The sequence below is a fragment of the Salmo salar genome, chromosome ssa13 (genome assembly GCF_905237065.1).
Source record: "Salmo salar chromosome ssa13, Ssal_v3.1, whole genome shotgun sequence".
In the NCBI taxonomy this organism is placed as follows: Eukaryota; Metazoa; Chordata; class Actinopteri; order Salmoniformes; family Salmonidae; genus Salmo; species Salmo salar.
In genome coordinates this window covers 62,293,121-62,310,185 of record NC_059454.1, presented here as the reverse complement: position 1 = coordinate 62,310,185, position 17,065 = coordinate 62,293,121, and the positions used below count along the sequence as shown (strand labels likewise).

At 42.6% G+C, this 17,065-nt stretch overlaps 1 protein-coding gene across 1 annotated transcript in view; it reads left to right on the top strand.

Moving 5' to 3' along the window:
* The first annotated feature begins 999 nt into the window (after positions 1-999).
* Positions 1,000-17,065, top strand: part of LOC106567547 (kin of IRRE-like protein 3) — a 366,739-nt gene continuing 350,673 nt past the window's right edge. Inside the window, exon 1 of the mRNA XM_014136991.2 lies at positions 1,000-1,462. Coding sequence (XP_013992466.1) covers positions 1,414-1,462 — 49 coding nt within the window. The 5' untranslated portion in view covers positions 1,000-1,413. The remainder of the gene's footprint in view (positions 1,463-17,065) is intronic.

The following is a 17,065-nucleotide window of genomic DNA, read 5'->3' as shown; positions in this document are numbered from 1 at the left end:
AGCTAGCTTGTTAAAATGCAGGCACAACTAAAAGGCACTTATTTTTAGGTGAACACACACAATGCGTGTTGCTGACTCTCTCTCTCTCCCTCTGTCTGCGTTCATATCAGTCTCTTGAAGGCAGACACACTGTGTTCAACAGTACCTTGCAGGGTTTGAGCTTTGTGAAGCTTGCTAGTGTGTTTCTGTAAACATATTCACTTCTACAACTATATTCCAAGAGAATACAATTTCCTTTGTTGAGTGTGTATTTTCTCTTTATTTCACAGTCCTCTTCTGATAAAAAAAAAAATCAGATCTATTTTTTTATTTAATGCTATTAGGTCACACATTATGCACAGTTTACAAAAGACAGTTTTCAGTATTTGAGTTTTTAGGAAAAAATACATATTTTACATTGTGAAGAGTCGGGAGCATTAATATTATCATTATACTTATTTTATCTTGGCAAAAGAACTCCAGTGGTATATGTCATATTAGATTTGAATATGACATATATAATGCCTCTCTCTCACAACTAAATATTTTTTTTGTCTTAACAATTATAATATTATTTTACAAAGACCAGATGTTAGAGTGATTTGTAAGTGGCCTTTTTATATTATAAAGTAGGTCTATAGGGAGCCGCTATACCATTATCCCATGATATTGTTCCTACCTAGCCTGCTCTTCCACAGAGTTTTTCTCTAAGAAAAGCAGCGACAGGGCTGAGACAGACAGACAGACAGACAGACAGACAGACAGACAGACAGACAGACAGACAGACAGACAGACAGACAGACAGACAGACAGACAGACAGACAGACAGACAGACAGACAGACAGACAGACAGACAGACAGACAGACAGACAGACAGACAGACAGACAGACAGACAGACAGACAGACAGACAGAGACTGACTGGCAGGAAGGGAGGCATGCAAGCAGGCAGAGAGAGGGAGGAGCAAAATCTCCACTGACTGTGTCCCTTCTATACTTGCGAGCAAGAACGCAAGTGAGAAAGAGAGAAAGAGGAAGGGGAGAGCATGGGAGACACAATTGTAGAGCAACACACTGATGCACTGAGAGTGTGAACGGCAGAAAGAGAAAGAGAGAAAGAAAGAGAGGGACAGAGGGAGAGTGAAACTGTGAGTAAAGCTAGAATGAAGCTGAGCCACCGGCAGCAGGGAAGACTGAAGATTTGATTTTCCGGGAAATAGGAGACGATATATAAAAAGAGAGCAGGAGAGAAGACGCACACACTCTCACTGAGAGAGCAGCAGCTGAAGAAGAGAGCTACAGTGCCAGCCTCTCACACACAGACAGACGCACAACTCTCTTTATATCTCTGCTGCTAACTTTGTCTCGGCATCAGCAACATCTCACAGACGGTAGGCACACAGGAGCAGACTTCTTCCCCTGTTACTTCTCTTTAATGATGATGATCCCTTGGCTGGTTCTGTTCTCTTGGATGGCTCGACTTGGTAAGTAAACAGTGCTATCTGACTCTCTCTCTCTTTATCTGTCTCTGTCTCTTTCCCTTCTGTGGCTCTGACTGATCTGTATGGAAGTGAGATGCGTTTTCTCTCTTCTCTCTGTCTATCTCTCACTCTCTCCCCCCCTCTCTCCATTCTGTGACTCTGACTGATCCGTATGGATGGGGGAAGCTCTGTAATTGATACTAGGTCTGTGACTTGGAGGGACCGCTTTACTGTAAGTTTGGCTGCAGTTTGATGTGCCTTTGCTATAGCTTCTCCACAGTAGCTCTGAGTGATACTTGAATTGTCTACTGTGGGACTGTGGCGTAATCTCAGAGAGCTATAAGTTGCTTCGGTTATTGAGATTTACATCAGTGTTTTTTAATCGATATGAATCCTTTTCTGTGTCCTTTGAAACTGTGAAATGTCCCTGACTATATGTCTGCATCTCACGTCTGGCAAGAAACAATGTTGTCTTTGCTTGTTCTGAATGAGCAGAATTGAAATCCTGCTTACGGTGTTGAATTTGTGTCTGTCTCTCATTACATTGATCTAAACATGCTGGGATCATTCATCAGTGTGTCAGAGAAACACTTGCAGAAAGCAACAAGATTAAGCATTTATTTCTCCTTGCACCTTGAGATACCAGAATGTCTGTCCTTAGAAAAATCTAAAAAACTCTTGAAGTTTCAAGGGTAGTTTTGTAACAGTAAGACATTTATTTTAACATTGTCATTTAGTTGTTTCTCAAAGATTTAGAAAATGAATTATAACTCCACACTCGTATATGCAATGCTGTCACACAGGTGCATGCAAAAATGGTGTGTGTGTGTGTGTGTATGTGTTTTGTGACTGTGTGTGTACATGTTTGTGCATGTATGTGTGTGTGTGTGTGTGTGTGTGTGTGTGTGTGTGTGTGTGTGTGTGTGTGTGTGTGTGTGTGTGTGTGTTTCTACTTACACATATGTTTCACAGTAATTCCAAAGCTATGGCCTATGATTGCAAATGGGTGTTAGAAAAGATTTTACAATAACTCTCTCCGTTTCAATACACTCACCCTCCCCTGAAGTGACTTCCTCTTCCCTTTTCCTGATATACTCTCCAAGAGTTGTCCAATTCCTCTGTTGCACTGTCAAACTCCTATTTCACTTGCTCAGTCATATATCTCTGCCAGTCTAAATGGTAATTCCCCAAATGTTATTGCTGGTCCTAATGTTAAGGTTGGGTGTACGGAACCAGTCGTGTATGACTGTACAAATACTCCGCCTTTCGCTCTGGACATACAGAGTGCGCGGCGCACCACTAATTTGAATTTGACACCAGTAATAAAGCTTTTAATAGCGCTCTCAGCAGCACTCTTCAGAGACTGTACATCAAACCTCAAGAGGGTGTCAGCTTTATTGCTTAGTTTTATGAGTATCTGACTGTGTGCGCCAGCGTCGGAAGTCAATATAGGATTTTTACCCCATCAACTCCCCTCAGTAAATTGTAAGTTGGAGAGGTTGGGGGCATTTTCTATGGTTCCCAAATGACTGCTTAATTCTCTAAGCAATAGGCCTACCTATGGGTTAATATCTCTTCTCCTCTACAAGCATCTTTTCTCCAAACTGCAAGCTGTCAGAGCTTGGACAATTTCAAGCACCTATAATTAACCAACATACTGTATATACTGCTGTATATACTACTGTATATACTACAGTGCTGGCAGTCACTGCTGGATCCTGCTTTACGATTCTAAGGCCAATCCTCAGTGCTTGCCACCGACCGCCATACATCTTTTTTTCTCAGTCGTCTGGGGGATCAAGTGCTCTTCCTTGACGTCGCTTCTCTCTTGTGATACACTGATCAAGCGCTGTAATTTGCATCCATTGTTTTCAGCAGAATCAGTGGTTATCGAAAACAGAGGATGAGGAGGAGGGTTGTGGGGGGGACAAGGCTGCCATCAGTATCAGAGTACTACAGTATGTTTCAAAGGACCTCTCACATCGATTAAAAGCATACAATGAACACAACTGACTCTTGATTAAAGGTTAAAGTGTGTTGATTAAACAGCCATTCTACACTCCTCCACCTCCCCTTATTAATCTTCACTTAAGTCCTTCATTCTTGGAGCTCCTGCCAGTAACACTATGGTGGGGGCAGTGATGAGCACTGAGCAGCACCTCTCTCTACCCCACTCCACCCCCACCTATGTTCTCCAAACTCAACTCTCCTGTGCTTCCGCCACTCAACGATTATCACGCTGAGATCACAGTCCCCCTGTACTCCCAATGGGGAGGGGTGGTGATGCCTTTGAACATAACTCTAAAAGAGCAATGAAATGGCAACGCCATGTCTGGTGCATGCTGCATTCAGGAACGTTCTCACCATACTACGAACTAGCAGCAAATGGACTGTTTTACATGGCACACTGTCAAGTGGAAAGTAATCACGATACCTTTGTCTTAGGATGATCCAGAGACATTTAAATGGTTTAAATAAGGAAGCCACGTGGAAAGATGTTCACCTGTAGTGTTGCAAAGTTGACCATCAGAGAGCTTCAGCCAATCTAAAATCATTATCTTAAAAATAGACTGGTGGTTTAGCCCCTCGGGATTCCAGGAGATTACCTCAGAGTCAAGCTCTGGTACAGGTGAGCATACTATGAGACAACACCCACTTACACTTCTAGCTACAGCCTTTGGCTTTGGATGAGTTTCCTAAGGGCATGAGCACAGTTTATAAACCCAGAGGCCCAACATTGCAAGACTTCCAGGAAAGCTTGCAAAGCAGACCAGACTGGGGTTTGAGAAGTCAATGAGAGAAGTGAAAAATTATTCCAATAGTTGTTCATTTTTCGCAAAATATAAAGGCACAACCTAGATTTGATCCAATGTCTTAAGTAGCTGAACATGTTATTACTCCAACCTCGTGAAAGTGACAAACTGACACGTTTTCATTTTCGTCAATAATGACTATATAGAAGGAGTGCCTTTGATTTGAAGGTCAGCACATGCACAGTTTGGCACAAGATGACTGTTAGATGACCCGGTGACGTGTTTCTGCTAGCCAACATCACCATGCCATCACCTGCAAGCGTGATTGGGGATTTCTATTGGAGAAGCAGTTTCTACATACTGTACAGTATTTTCATACTAAACCATCTTTGATCAGAGTTTCACCTCATCCTTTACACAGGAAAGTCCTATTGACTTTCCCAATGGAGCGTGATTGCACTTTTTTATGCCTCATCCGTCTTAAAGGACAGGCCTCGATACGTCGTGGTGAACTCGGCTTGATCTTTCTGGTTAAAGACTTGCTTGCCACTATACCCTCTGGCAGTGTCTGTATTAACCTATGGACACTGCAGTGATTGCAGTGGCCTCGCTATTCATATTCTTGAGTGAATGTATGAAAGAAAATACACTGCTTTGAGATGTTGTGGCAACTGGCAAGATACTGCTCCACAGCCCTTTACTGCCTTCAGAATTGACAGCACGGCAGTTAATGATGTACACGGCGCTTCAGAAATGTGCCGTGTGGAATATGTATATTTCAAAACATTGTCATGCTATTCAATGCTGCCTGTCAGTATGCTCTGTAGTTATTTTTGTTGTTACTAATTTGCATATTCAGTTTCTGACTTGTTACACAGGCAATATGTGCTTGCAGAACCTTTGACATCACCCTCAATCTATGGCACCAATGCATAGAGAGATGCACAGCCAGATAGAGGCACTATTTTGTTCAGATTTTGCACTGTAAAATGCTGAGTAAATCAGTTCACCTTTCAGCACCTTGGACAGCACTCTCACATTACTTTCAATCTGTGGCACTAACGCATAGAAAGAGACAGACACATAACATGCTGACCTGACTAGATCAGTCACAAACATGCATACAAACCAGAATTTGGTGCCTATTCAATTTCAAAAAGTGAATTTAAAACGATTTTTGAATTGAGAATTTAAATTCGCTCCCTGAATCGGTTGCACTGAAATTGACTTGACCCCATAGCACCCTGACACACACCTGTGCATCCCATCTCTCTCTATTATACACTGTTCTTTATGACATGCATAAATGGGAACACAGTGACGGACCAGAGCATAAATAAGGAAACAGCAAATGAAAATAAGGTCATGGAAGTGTAGTACAGCACTGTTCCACACTGCTCCAAGTGCATTTCCCTCTGTTTGCTGACGGATAAATCCACTTCAACCTGATGCCTAATGCACAGAAAACAATCAACAGAAAGCCCCACTCTTGAGCTGCCCGACACAGGGTGAGTCCCAAATGCCACCCTATTCCCTTTATAGTGCACTTCTTTTGACAATGGCCCATATTGCTCTTATCAAAAGTAGTGCACTATATAGGGGATAGGGTGCCATTCGGGAAGCATGCACAGAATCGTCTCACCGTAACTGACTCATCAACTCCAGGTCTCCAGAGAGAAGATAGAACCCAGAATTGCCACTAATCATTCCAACGATCAATAGGGAATCTATATCTAGCATCAGCTGATCAATCGATGGATATCCATTCGACAAAAATGGCGGTTATGGAAAGAAAGGTTATGTTAACAATTTGGTGTTTATCTTCTCTCTGAATTATTCTCCTATTGTTACAGTTACACATTTATCATTGGTTGATCTCTCTACCTTTTATTGTAAATCAAGCAAAAGTGCTGTTGCATTCCCAGGGCTGTAGGAGTTGCCAACAACCTGCTCAGAGAGGTGCATAGAGGTGGCAGGATTGCTTTGGTTGTGCATTGTATGTTCATGTGTGTATATTTGTGTACCTCAGCGTACATCTGTGCATTACATGTGACTGCACGCCGAGCAGGTACGCCGCGAATTTGATGTTGTCTCGCACAATGATTTCATCACTCATTCCTCCTCTGCCAAAGTGTTGCCGAAGTAGTTTGCGGAAACATCAACATCATTTTTCCTATACTATTGCTGCTATGAATCATGCACCTGTCACCGCAGATCTATATCTGCGCTGCACACTGTTGTTACATTGCATTTTCCGGGCAGCATTTGAAAATGCTGGAGTAAACAAGCCAGTGTAAATATCGACAGAGCTGTTATGTCCTGCACAGGCCCCGCAGAATGGAAGATGTATTTTGTGTTGCGGGACAGGAGGCACTTTGAAGAATTGAGCTGCTGATCTGATAAGGGAGGCAGTATCTGCCGGAATTTTCGGGCACTGCCCCTATTCCACCTGGACAGACTTGAGTCTATCTTTCACTCTCTCTCTTTCTCTGTATTTCTCCTCTTCTCTCACACACACTCTCTCCTTTGCAGCCTTGTGCAGGTGGAGAGACCCTCTGATTGCACAACACACGCAGTTGTATGAATGGGGGGAATCAGGTTCCACAACACCAAGTACAACCATGCACTGATTTTTTGCAATATAAAAGTAAATTAGCCTTTTAACCCGTACACATGGACTCTGGCAAGGGAAGGGATGGGGGGCTTGGAGATACCTAGTGAAGCTCCTCACCTTCAGATAATGATGTGTGTTTCCCTGCTGTTACCATGCATCCCTCACAAAGGCATTGGGGCGGCACTTCCATGAATATAGCATCTATAGCATCGCTAGGTTAGCTGGCCTCCCTTTGGGCTCTATTGTTGGATTTCTAATGGCCGGCTAGCTAACTGGATAGTGAAGTGACCAGTCTCCCTATCCTGAAGAGTCTCAGTGGAGGAGCTTTTCTTATCATTAGCGCTTGGTGTTTGTCTGTGATCTAACGCCTGTGAGGCACCAGAAACCCATCTGAGCCGTGCTCAATTACTCCAGCCTCGTTATTTTGCATGGTAAACTGGGGGCTTGGGGATGGCTGGGGTGGTGGTGGTGGTGGGGTTTTGATGCCATGTTTTTGATGTGGCGCACAAGCAATCACCATGTGAGCTTATAATAATTGTTCACGGCATGTTTCTTTGAACTCCGCCACTTGAACCTCAGCTGAAGCTGGAAGACTGTGTTCAGCGAAAAGCCTTTCTAATAGAAGGCCTCTAATAATGACTCTTTCAGAGGAAAAGTTTGTTCCCAAAGTTTTTTCCACTGATTCTGGAAAGTCAAAGGCTTCAGAAGCACTGTGGCAGATCTCCGCCAACTTTCAAGATTGATTGGTGCCAGCAGTGACTTTTGTAGATGGTACACACGAGTCATTTAATGGGATGGGTTAATATGAGTATACTGTGAAGCAAGGTATAGTTTGATACCCGGTTGACTATGTTTTTGGTTGAGCTCTATCAAAGTGAGCTTTATATCCAATTCATTTCATAACCTTGAAAGGTCAATGGGCTGAATGCACGCCTTCCCAAATCTATTCGATGCAAAACTAAAGATTGAGTTATGTTTCATGGATAAAGGGATGCACTCATAATGGGCTGGGTGAATTAACATTGAGCAAGGGAGTTCATCATGACATGCTTGCTTGGCGAATCCGCTACAGTCGTGGCTTTAATTCACAGATGACATCCATCACACATCTCCCAGCCGCACCGGACTCATCCGTTTGCCACTGTTGCTTGGCTTCCGCCCAGGAGCTAAACACCCCACTATCAGCTCACCAACACTCGTGGTGAGTAGAATTTATAAACAGCAAAGCCTTTGAAGCAGAGTGTAGTTTAATGTAGCCTTACCTTATAGAAGAACTAATGTCAGATCAGATAGCTCCCAGAGGGAGCAAGGGAGTGTACACTCAATATGTCTCCCAGGCTGCCCAGGGAGAAAACATTGGAGCAGAGCGTGGCTGCTGGGCGGATGAGCAGAGGGCTTTTAAGGGAGGGGTAGGCTGTCTTTTTAAATGATGCTTGGTTGCGGATGGTTTAGAGGGACAGGTAAGACGGCTCAACCGAAAGTTAACAGGGATCTAAGAGTGAGACGATGGCAGCTAGGGCCAGACAGCTCTCCTCTTTATTTTCCCATTTCAGACGCAGAGCACTTTGTCAGTCTGAGGAGAAGGGGAGCAGTCAAGTGTTCATACTGGATAAGAGTGGGCAGCAGACTGATACCTTTTCACAGAGATTAAGATGATACACAGGCTTCCAGAGAAGCCTATAGCTCTGTTATGTTCTTTCATTGCCATATGGCCCACTTCTAACCACTCTATCTATCCCCAAAAGCCACATTTAAAGGCCCAGTGCTGTCAATTCTGTTTTTCTTGTACTTTATATCATATTGTACAACAGCTGATGAAACTAACACTATGAAAGTGTGAAAATATATGATTAGTGTTATTTCCTGATGGTTGCTGGTTGAAAATACAACCTAATCAGCAGGTTTGCATGGGTGGGAGTTTCGGCTTTCCATGGTGACATCACCATCCGGTAAATTGGTTAATAGATCAATAGCAAAAAGAGTTCCAAACTATTTGCAAATAACAGGTAGTTTAGTTTTCCCCTCCCCACTTAGACCACTCCCAGGCAGTCCTAGCAAAATTCTTGATTGAGAAATCATTTTTTTGCTAAAAAGCTATTAGAGTAAGATAATTAATTGTTACCCAGACATTATTGATATAAAAACGGCTACATTAGGCTTTTAAAAGTCTAATCACAATAATGAAACATACAGCAGGGATCTGCAAGTCTGATTTTTTATCACAAATATAACAATGAGTTTACAAATTATAACGGTGTTTTTGCTTGTGCTGCACGAAAACAATGAACAGCATCCCTAGTGGATATTTGTCAAAACTACACTACCGTTCAAAAGTTTGGGGTCACTTAGAAATGTCCTTGTTTTTGAAATAAAAGCACAGTTTTTGTTAATTAAAATAACATCAAATTGATCAGAAATACAGTGTAGTCATTATTAATGTTGTAAATGACTGTTGAAGCTGGAAAGGGCAGATTTTTTATGGAATATCTACATAGGCGTACAGAGGCCCATTATCAGCAACCATCACTCCTGTGTTCCAATGGCACGTTGTGTTAGCTAATCCAAGTTTATAATTTGAAAAAGCTAATTAATCATTAGAAAACCTATTTGCAACTGTTAGCACAGCTGAAAATGGTTGTTCTGATTAAAAAAGCAATAAAACTGGCCTTTAGACAAGTTGAGTATCTGGAGAATCAGCATTTGTGGGTTCGATTACATGCTCAAAATGGCCAGAAACAAAGGACTTTCTTCTGTAACTCATCAGTCTATTCTTGTTCTGAAAAATGAAGGCTATTCCATGCGAGAAATTGCCAAGAAACTGAAGATCTCATACTACACTGTGTACTTCAACCTGCACAGAACAGCGCAAACTGACTCTAACCAGAATATAAAGATGAGTGGGAGGCTCCGGTGCACAACTGAGCAAGAGGACAAGTACATTAGAGTGTCTAGTTTGAGAAACAGACGTGTTACAAGTCCTCAAATCGCAGCTTCATTAAATAGTACCTAGCAAAACACCAGTCTCAAAGTCAACAGTGAAGCGGCGACTCCGGGATGCTGGCCTTCTAGGCAGAGTTGCAAAGAAAAAAACATATCTCAGACTGGCCAATAAAAAATAAAATATTAAGATGGGCAAAGAACACAGACACTGGACAGAGGAACTCTGTCTAGAAGGCCAGCATCCCAGAGTCGCCTCTTCACTGTTGGCATTGAGACTGGTGTTTTGCAGGTACTATTTAATGAAGCCACCATCCTTGTGACATGGCACTGTGCATTATCATGCTAAAACATGAGGTGATGGCGGCGGATGAATGGCACGACAATGGGCCCCAGGTTCTCGTCACGGTATCTCTGCCTTCAAATTGCAATTGGTAAAATGCAATTGTGTTTGTTGTCTGAAGCTTATGCCTGCCCATGCAATAACCCGACCACCACCTTCTTGGTGTACCCTGTTCACAATTTTGACATCAACATACCACTTGCCCACAATATACCATACACGCTGTCTACAATCTGCCCGGTACAGTTGAAACCGGGATTCATCCATGAAGAGCACACTTTTCCAGCATGCTAGTGGCCATCAAAGATGAGCATTTGCCGGATGTGGTGGTCCTGGGCTGGCTGGGTTACACGTGGACGTCTGCAGTTGTGAGGCCGGTTGGACGTACTGACACATTCTCTAAAACAACATTGGAGGTGACTTATGGTAGACAAATGCCAATTACATGATTCCTCAAAACTTGTGGCATTGTATTTTGTGACAAAATGGCACATTTTAGAGTAGCCTTTTATTGCCCCTAGAACAAGGTGCACCTGTGTAATGATCATGCTGTTTAATCAGCTTTTTGATATGCCACATCTGTCAGGTGGATGGATTATCTTGGCAAAGGAGAAATGCTCACTAACAAGGATGTAAACACATTTGTGCACAACATTTGAGAGAAATAAGCTTTTGTGCAGATGGAAAATTTCAGGGTTCTTTTATTTCATCTCTAGAAACATGGGACCAACACTTTACATGTTGCCTGTGGATTTTTGTTCAGTGTAATATCTGCATAAGCCTACATATTCAAGAGGACTTCACCGTATCGAAATCCTGTAAGTTTGCCACTTCCCCACAGCTGTCCTAGACATCTCATTCACTCCCCTCAACGTATTAACTGAGATATGCAGCAGATATGTTTCATCTATTGTGTCATTTGTAGGCATACTGCTTCAAGTCTCCTTATATGATACACATCGCTACTTCCTTTTTCTCGCTCACTCACTCTATGCTGCTGGTCAATGCATTCCCCTTCGAGGCAACTTTGAACATGCGACAGTACTCTCCCGCCCATGCACTAGTTGTTACGTTCCTCCTAGTAGGAGGGAGGTGCAGGAATCAGGAGCAGGAGAGCAAGGAAGTCCCAGTGGCACAATCGTTTATTCAAGGAGTCCCAAACAAACAACAACATGTGGGAAAACATGCTAAAACGAAGTCGCCACACACAGGGAAGAAACGCAACACATGGAGGAGAAACTTCTACTCCTAGACGAATAAATCAAAACGGTAACATTACCGTGAGCAAAGGAAACCCCGTGGTGCATACATGCACCCCTAACAAAGTAACACTGAACAATCCCGCACAAAGACTAGCAGGAAGCGGGGTATAAATGAACCCATCGAAATCAACTAAATGAACACAGGTGTGATAAAACAAACAGACACAAACGAAAAGGAAAAATGGATCGGTGGCAGCTAGTAGGCCGGCGATGACGACTGCCGAGCGCCACCCGAACAGGGAGAGGAGCCACCTTCGGTGGAAGTCGTGACACTAGTATCCTGGCCGTCTCAGCCAGGTTTGGACCTCTTTCTGGGCCCGTGGGGTTCCTCCACCGCCTAATGGTCCCAGCCCAAAGCAGCAGGACCGGGTAGTCTGGGAGGGAGTGAGGGAGGGAGGGTACAGAAGAAAGTGGAGGAAGTGGCGAGGAGGGGGTTCTGGCTGGCTGAGAGGTACTGTGCTGGTGTCGAAATAGAAGTAGCTGACTGCTGTGCACTAAAAGGCCTAATGGAGAGAGAGATTATTCATCACAATTTTATACCACAGCTCTGTTGAATACTCATTTCTGATTGGCATTCTAGAATGGGCATTAAAACCAGATATATGGGACATTTGGATGTCTCTGGGACAGATATATGGGACACCTAATCATGACTCAATATAAAGCACTGCACATTCAGACCGTACTTGTTACAAAGTTACAGAAAGCTTAACCAAGAACCACACAAACCGAATTTGGATCCATTGTATATGCAGGTCCAACGAGGAAAAACTTAGCAAGCTAGCATTCATTTTGTTTTTGCAGAGACATCTGATGAACTAACGTGGTGAGTGATGGGATGAACATGAATTTCCGAGGTCCTTCAATGTTGCAGTCATGTCTCAAGCGGCGCTCTGTTGTCATATCCTCCCACATGTTTCTAGTTTGACCAGCTGTTTTCAGCAACGGATATTGTTGACTTCGGTTGTCATATACATGCTTAGTTCGACACTGAAGGAGAGGACGCAGTTGCCACAAAAGATTAGAGGTATTTTCGTAAGGTAGAGCGAAAGTAATTTGAGCAAAAATGTTCGTCAACCAGCAATTCTTAACATGTGAATACGTTTTATGACTTTTGCATGCTACATTTGGATCAGTTTGGGGTCCCACGGACCGATGCACTCATTTCTTAAATATTTCAACCGATGCATATAGACCACCTAAACTGTGGACCAGGGACAGACTGGAACCAGAAATTCGCCCAGGAATTTTTTACACACTACACCATTTTATTCACAAAGGTACCAATTATTAACCAAATTATTATTATTCTGCATATAAAAAAAACAATTTAGACATGGCCACCTGGACATGGCATTTGCCCAAACTGCCAGTCTATTTCTACTGATGACTTAAGCTTGTCAGCGAAATGAAGTGTTAACAATTCTCCGGTCAGTCAAAGAATGGAGTATTTTCAGAATGGTAACTTTACTTTTTTTAACAAGCGTTCCAATGCCATAGTATGCTCTGCCTGTCAAATTGAATACCAAAGGTCATTGTATCGTGGTTAATAAGTGTAGACCAGTGTCAGGGGCAGTGCCGGTCAGAAAGCAATTCAGCTAAACCCCCTCCTGATTGGCTGTTCATTGGGAGCCTCAGCGCTGGAGCGGAGTCAGCAGACATGACCTAACTTAATTCTGTAACAACAAAGAGTTTTGGACTGTGAGGGCCGAGCGACCGGTTCAGTCGGTTACCGTGGGAGTGACAGCAACTGCAAATCACACAAGTTCCATCGCCATCCACTTGGCTGGAGTATCGATTAGGTCTGTCCCTGCTAGCGACTACATTGAGGTAGAGGTCTTTACGGATTTACCTGTACCCGAATACCTGAGACCCGATCCAGAATTCAAAAAAATGCCACAGGTCTGAGTCGGATCTGATATGATTGTCACAGGTCTGTGTAATTTTAACTGGACTTGGCCGGAAGGATCCATACAGATCTGAATTTGACTGCTGCAGTAGAGAGAGAGATTGTATCATTTATGCTGCTGCTCTTTTCTTTTCATGAGAGTGACGCGTGTAGCAATTGTTGTTGTTGGCCAATCATAAGACATCAAAGCGTCAATAGGTTAAAGTCATAGAGCCTCCGTGTGAGGTAAAAGTGAGGAGATATCTAATAAATGGAAGATTGAATAAAGATGACGGAATTAAAAGTTGAAGGAAAGGCTACAACGACCAAGAGCCATCAGGAAGGCTGCTACTTTATATTCTAAATGGAGTTGTTGTTTGTAACTGTGTAGGACGAGAAAGAGCATGCAGCATCAATTAGCCTAGATAGCTAGCTAGCCAGCATCTTTCGATTTAATGCAGTCAAGACCGGTACTACGTAATAATATTGTATGATAAATAACCTAGCTATGGCAGCTTTTAGTCTAATATGGCAGCTATTAGTCTACTATAGTGCGAGTCGGCTTTGTTGGTTGCAGTCTCTCGTCTCTCCCTCCCTCCCTCCCTCCTGTTCCCGTGTTACTTGCTCACACTCACAGTAGTGTACACACACAGCATGGCCCCTGCTACAGAGTCACCTCTCTCTACCTCCTCTCCCTCACGCTTGATCAAATCCAGTTAATAAAGTAGCTTCAAAATTGACTTTTCGCTGCTTCTCTCACTCGGATCAGACCGGGTCTGGTTCCGACCAGGTCTATACGAAACGGGTTTAATTGTCCTCGGATCGGATCACTATATAAAAATATATATCATTTATGCATATTGGGTCCGGATGATATAGCCCCAGGTCCATTTTGGAACAGGTCCAAATAGTTGAATAAAGGTTAAATTAAAATAAAAAAATACATTGAGGACTGAGGTGGAAACTTCTAGGTTTTCTTTCAGAGGTCAGAAAGTAGTCTTAGTTAGTGAGGACCATGGTTGCGTCCCAATATTTTACCTGAAATGGGCACTCTTTCACTACTTCATATTAATTTAAAAGCATTGGTTTGGTGGAGTTATGGGCTAGTGGGAGTTTACACCCTATTTTTTTAACCAGTCATTTCCTTTTCAATAAGTGAGGGAAGTGAACAAGTGTACACTTTGGGAGGATGCTAAGATAATTTGGACACAGGCCGTGTGTCGCTGAAAATAATAACAAGAAATTCAATGTTTTGTGTCAATTCCATGCTATATAAAGGAGCGTATGGTTTCAACAGTTGAGTTTGAGTAATTTTTGTCATCATTACTAAGTAATAGAAATACTAACATTGACATACTGGGCAGGTGGTTCCAATGGATGGAGATGACAAACTCTTCTGCCATACAAGATCAGTCATCAAAGCATAGTCTTCCCCATTCAATAGTTATATGACTTCAGTGCAACCATGATAATTACTATATAATCAGCGAGTGTGTTCGTGCGCATATACCAATGCTCTATTTGATTCACGTTTTTAACATGAAAAGGTTCCTTTCTGCAATATTCTCTTTTTTACAGATGGTGGATCAAAGAGAGGAGAATAGCAAGCGTGTTGTAATTGGGCTGAAACAATTCATTTTTTCACCTGTGACTAATAAGGGTCAAGCCTAAAGGATGGCAAAGCATGGCTAATTCCCTTGATCAACAGACATGACACCAGAGCTAAGGCCACGAATACAACAATAAGTCCTTCAAGTTATAAAGGGTTTATAACTAGGTTATGTATAAGTCTGTCAGTTTGAATAAATCATTCATATGTGACCGACCGGCTCGATTCGGTCTTGTGTAGCAACATTTGAAATAGTTTTTTTACATTGGATAAAAGTAGAGATTCAGAGCTAGAAAATGTTTTATCATACACTACAGTTTAGGAACAATGGGAAAGTAATTCTGCTGTGAAAGTTGATCAACTTGAAACCTCACTTTTGACAAAATGAATGTTTTGGTACCTATTGGAGAGCTCTTCTTTGTCTACACCCATTCGTTCACACCCTCTTAAGCTTTAGTCTCACCCATCTCTTTAAGGATTCAAATGTGAGGCTACGTACTAAACAACCAAAGAAAGGCTGTTTTATTCTACATCTATCGACATGTCTATAAACAGTTGTCACAGTGACATCATGAACATTCTATTGTCATCCAATATCTAACCTGTTGTTAGATGTTGTCGTTATGAAAAAGAATAAACACAAGAACTACATGGTGCATGACATCAACAGCCGGGTGGTCCAAAATAGCATAACTGGTGTATTTTACCACCAATTAACCCATCATTTAAAATGAATTTAGTATATGTCTATATAGCAAACCAGGCAACTAAAAGCAACTTTCTGAAATATGTTTTGGTTAGTTTCTAGCTTGTTAGCTATTTAGCTAATGTTAAGTTAGCTGGCTAGCCAGTTCAAATAATGACCTTAAACATTCGGAAAGTACTCAGACCCCTTGACTTCTTCCCCCAAAAAGGTATGTTACATGCTTATTCTAAAATGCATTAAAAAAATAATCCTCATCAATCTACACACAATACCCCATAATGACAAAGGAAAAACAGGTGTTTTGACATTTTGCAAATGTATTTAAAATAAAAACAGAATTATCACATTTACAAAAGTATTCAGACCCTTTACTCAGGACTTTGGTGAAGCACATTTGGCAGTGATTACAGCCTCAAGTCTTCTTGGGTATGATGCTGTAAACTTGGCACACCTGCATTTGGGGAGTTTCTCCCATTCTTCTCTGCAGATCCTCTCAAGCTCTGCCAGGTTGGATGGGGAGTGTCGCTGCACAGCTATTTTCAGGTCTCTCCAGAGATATTCGATCGGGTTCAAGTTTGGACTCTGGCTGGGCCACTCAAGGACATTCAGAGACTTGTCCCGAAGCCACTCCTGTATTGTCTTGGCTGTGTGCTTAGGGTCATTATCCTGTTGGAAGGTGAACCTTCGCCCCAGTCTGATGTCCTGAGCGATCTGGAGCAGGTTTTCATCAAGGATCTTTCTGTACTTTGCTCCATTCATCTTTCCCTCTATCCTGACTAGTCTCCCAGTCCCTGCTGCTGAAAAACATCCCCGCAGCCACCACCATGCTTCAACATAGGGATGGTGCCAGGTTTCCTCCAGACTTGACGCTTGGCATTTAGGCCAAATAGTTCAATCTTGTTTTCATCAGACCAGAGAATCTTGTTTCTCATGGGCTGAGAGTCCTTTAGGTGTCTCTTGACAAACTCCAAGCGGGCAGTCATGTGCCTTTTACTGAGGAGTGGATTCCGTCTGGCCACTCTACCAGAAAGGCCTGATTGGTGGAGAGTTGCAGAGATGGTTGTCCTTCTGGAAAGTTCTACCATCTCCACAGAGGAACTCTGGAGCTCTGTCAGAGTGACCATCTGGTTCTTGGTCACCTCACTGACCAAGGCCCTTCTCGCCCGATTGTTTAGTTTGGCCGAGCGGCCAGCTCTAGGAAAAATCTCTGCTGTTGAAAACAAAATGCTAGTCTAAAAGAAAGGGAAGATAATGTCTAGGTTCTGTTTTACAGAGGAGATCAAGTAAAAAAATGGTTTGGTTTGGCTGATGAAACATTGGAATGCACAGTGAGATGGAAGAGTAAATAGGCATTTCAGCTTCATAGCCTTACCCGGTGGAAACTTGTGGATTAGACAGTGGCTGGAAGGTGGTTTTAGCCAATCAGCATCCAAGATTAGACCCACCCATTGTATAATAGACCAATAACAAACAGAGTTCTAAGCCTCTCTGCCA